At 59.0% G+C, this 2709-nt stretch overlaps 1 protein-coding gene across 1 annotated transcript; it reads left to right on the top strand.

Annotated features, from left to right (window-relative positions):
* Positions 1-77: 77 nt before the first annotated feature.
* On the top strand, positions 78-2430 carry MFHAS1 (malignant fibrous histiocytoma amplified sequence 1; the record flags this gene model as incomplete). Its single annotated transcript, XM_010019818.1, has 2 exons — positions 78-795; positions 890-2430. Coding segments are annotated over 2 exons (2259 nt in total), but the record flags the coding sequence as incomplete, so codon positions are not given.
* Between the last annotated feature and the right edge of the window lie 279 nt (positions 2431-2709).

Below are 2709 nucleotides of genomic sequence, written 5' to 3'. Positions count from 1 at the left end.
TGGGCCGCCTGCAGCACCTCCGCACCCTCGACGTCGACCACAACCTGCTGCCCTCCTTCCCTGCCCCGCTGCTGGAGCTGACTGCCCTGGAGGAGCTTGACTGCTCCGGCAACCGTCATCTTGGGGCCCTGCCCGAGGGCATCGCTGCCCTCCGCCGCCTCAAGATCCTCTGGCTGAGTGGCACCGGGCTGGCGGCCCTGCCTGAGGGTCTCTGCCAGCTCAGTGCCCTTGAGAGCCTCATGCTGGACGGCAACCGTCTGCAGGCCCTGCCTGCTGGCTTCGGCAGCCTGCAGCGGCTCAAGATGCTGAACCTCTCCTCCAATCTGCTGGGGGAGTTCCCTGCTGCCATCCTGGCGCTCCCTAGCCTGGAGGAGCTTTACCTGAGCCGTAACCAGCTCACCTTGCTGCCTCCTCACCTTTGTCAGCTCCACCAGCTTCGCACGCTCTGGCTGGACAACAACCGCATCCGCTACCTGCCTGACTCCATTGTGCTTCTCCACAGCCTGGAGGAGCTGGTCCTGCAAGGCAACCAGATTGCCATTCTCCCGGAGGGCTTCGGGCAGCTTTCCCGCGTCACCCTGTGGAAGATCAAAGACAACCCCCTCATCCAGCCCCCCTATGAGGTATGCATGAAAGGCATCCCCTACATTGCAGCCTACCAGCAGGCATTAGCCCACTCCCAGCCTGCGCTCAAACCCCGCCTCAAGCTGGTCCTCATGGGCCTAAAGGATGCAGGAAAGACCTTGCTGAGACGATGCCTCATGGAGGAGGATGGGCGGAAGGAAGATGCGGGAAGTCTAGAGGCGGGGGGCGAGCACCCAGCCCAGGGAGTTCCCTGGGCAACAGGAGGACGGTGGGAGAGTGCCAGTTGGGTGTTGCCCCTTCCCAGAGCCTCAGGATGCTTCCTCAGCTGGGGCACCTGCCATGCAGCAGCTGGAACATCTCCCTGTTGAGCGTCAGGACATCCCTTCTCATGTGTCCTCTCACCGAGTGAAAGGGGAAGTACCATGCCCTGCACCATCATTGCCACTCAATGCCCCGCAAGTACCACCAGGACTGGGAACGTCAGGAGGCAGCAAGGGCATTGAGGTGATGGACTGGACAGCGGATGCAGAGAGGGGCCTGACGTTCATTGTGTATGAGCTGGCGGGGGACCCGAGCTATGATGTTATCCAGTCTTTCTTCCTGTCTCCTGGAGCCCTGTATGTGCTGGTGGTGAATTTGAGTGCCTATGTCCCTCAGCACTTCTACCCCTCTGTAGGCTATTTCTTGCACTGGCTTGGTTCCAAGGTGCCCCATGCTGTGGTGTGCATGGTGGGAACCCATGCTGACCTCTGTGCGGAGCGGGAGTTGGAAGAGAAGTGCCTGGACATCCATCACCAGATTGCACAGCAGGAGAAGAGGGATGCTGAGGGACTCCAGAGCTTGGTCCAGCAGGTAGATGAGGCTCTGGGACAGGACTTTGACCTGCGCTGCTCCAGCCCGCACGCTGCCTTTTACGGGGTCTCAGACAAGAACTTGCGGCGGAAGAAAGCCCAGTTTCAGTACCTGCTCAACCACCGCCCGCAGATCCTCTCTCCAGTGCTGCCTTTCAGCTGCCGGGACCGCTGTCAGGTGCATCGCCTGCGGGACAAGCTCCTCTCGGTGGCTGAGCACCGGGATATCTTCCCGAACCTGCACCGCGTGTTGCCCAAATCCTGGCAAGTGCTGGAGGAGCTGCACTTCCAACCACAAGCTCAGCAGCTGTGGCTTAGCTGGTGGGACTCTGCCCGGTTGGGCTTGCAGGCAGGCCTGACAGAGGATCGACTCCAGAGTGCCCTGTCCTACCTGCATGAGAGCGGGAAGCTGCTCTACTTTGAGGAGCACCTCACCTTGCGGGAGTATGTGTTTCACAATCTGCCACGGCTCATTGACATCCTCAACGTCTTCTGCCAGCGGGATGCTGCCGTACTGCTCCAGAAACTGCTCAGTGACCCCCAGATAGATGAACTGAGGGCCACTCAGCTCCATCATTACGTGGAGGGCTTCTTGCTGCACGGCCTTCTCCCTGCTCACGTTATCCGTCTCCTTCTTAAGCCCCACATCCAGAGCCGGGAGGATCTGCAGCTCATCCTGGAGCTGCTGGAGAAGATGGGGCTCTGTTACTGTGTCAACAAACCCAAATGCAAGCCCTTAAATGGGGCGGCCGCTTGGTACAAGTTTCCCTGCTACGTGAAAAACGAGGTGCCCCATGCAGAGGCATGGATCAACGGCGCCAATCTGAGTGGACAGTCCTTCGTGGTTGAGCAGCTGCAGATTGAATATAGCTTTCCATTCATTTTCCCACCCGGCTTGTTTGCACGCTACAGCGTCCAGATTAACAGCCATGTGGTTCAGCGGTCAGATGGCAAATACCAGATCTATGCCTACCGGGGAAAGGTGCCCGTGGTGGTGAGTTACCGGCCTGCCAGGGGAGCTCTGCAGCCAGACACTCTATCTATTGCTAGTCACGCGTCCCTACCAAATATCTGGACAGCCTGGCAAGCTATTACCCCTTTAGTGGAAGAACTGAATGTCCTGCTCCAGGAATGGCCGGGCCTGTACTACACTGTGCACGTCCTCTGTTCAAAGTGCCTTAAAAGAGGGTCACCCAACCCACACACTTTTCCAGGTAAGGCATAGCCCAGCACGCCTTCCAGCCCTCCTGGGGCTTTGCCCCTTCTAGAAGGG

This window comes from Nestor notabilis, unplaced genomic scaffold (assembly GCF_000696875.1).
Source record: "Nestor notabilis isolate BGI_N333 unplaced genomic scaffold, ASM69687v1 scaffold1688, whole genome shotgun sequence".
NCBI classification, from domain to species: Eukaryota; Metazoa; Chordata; class Aves; order Psittaciformes; family Psittacidae; genus Nestor; species Nestor notabilis.
The sequence above is the reverse complement of the archived record's forward strand: the minus strand, read 5'-3'. Positions and strand labels throughout refer to the sequence as shown.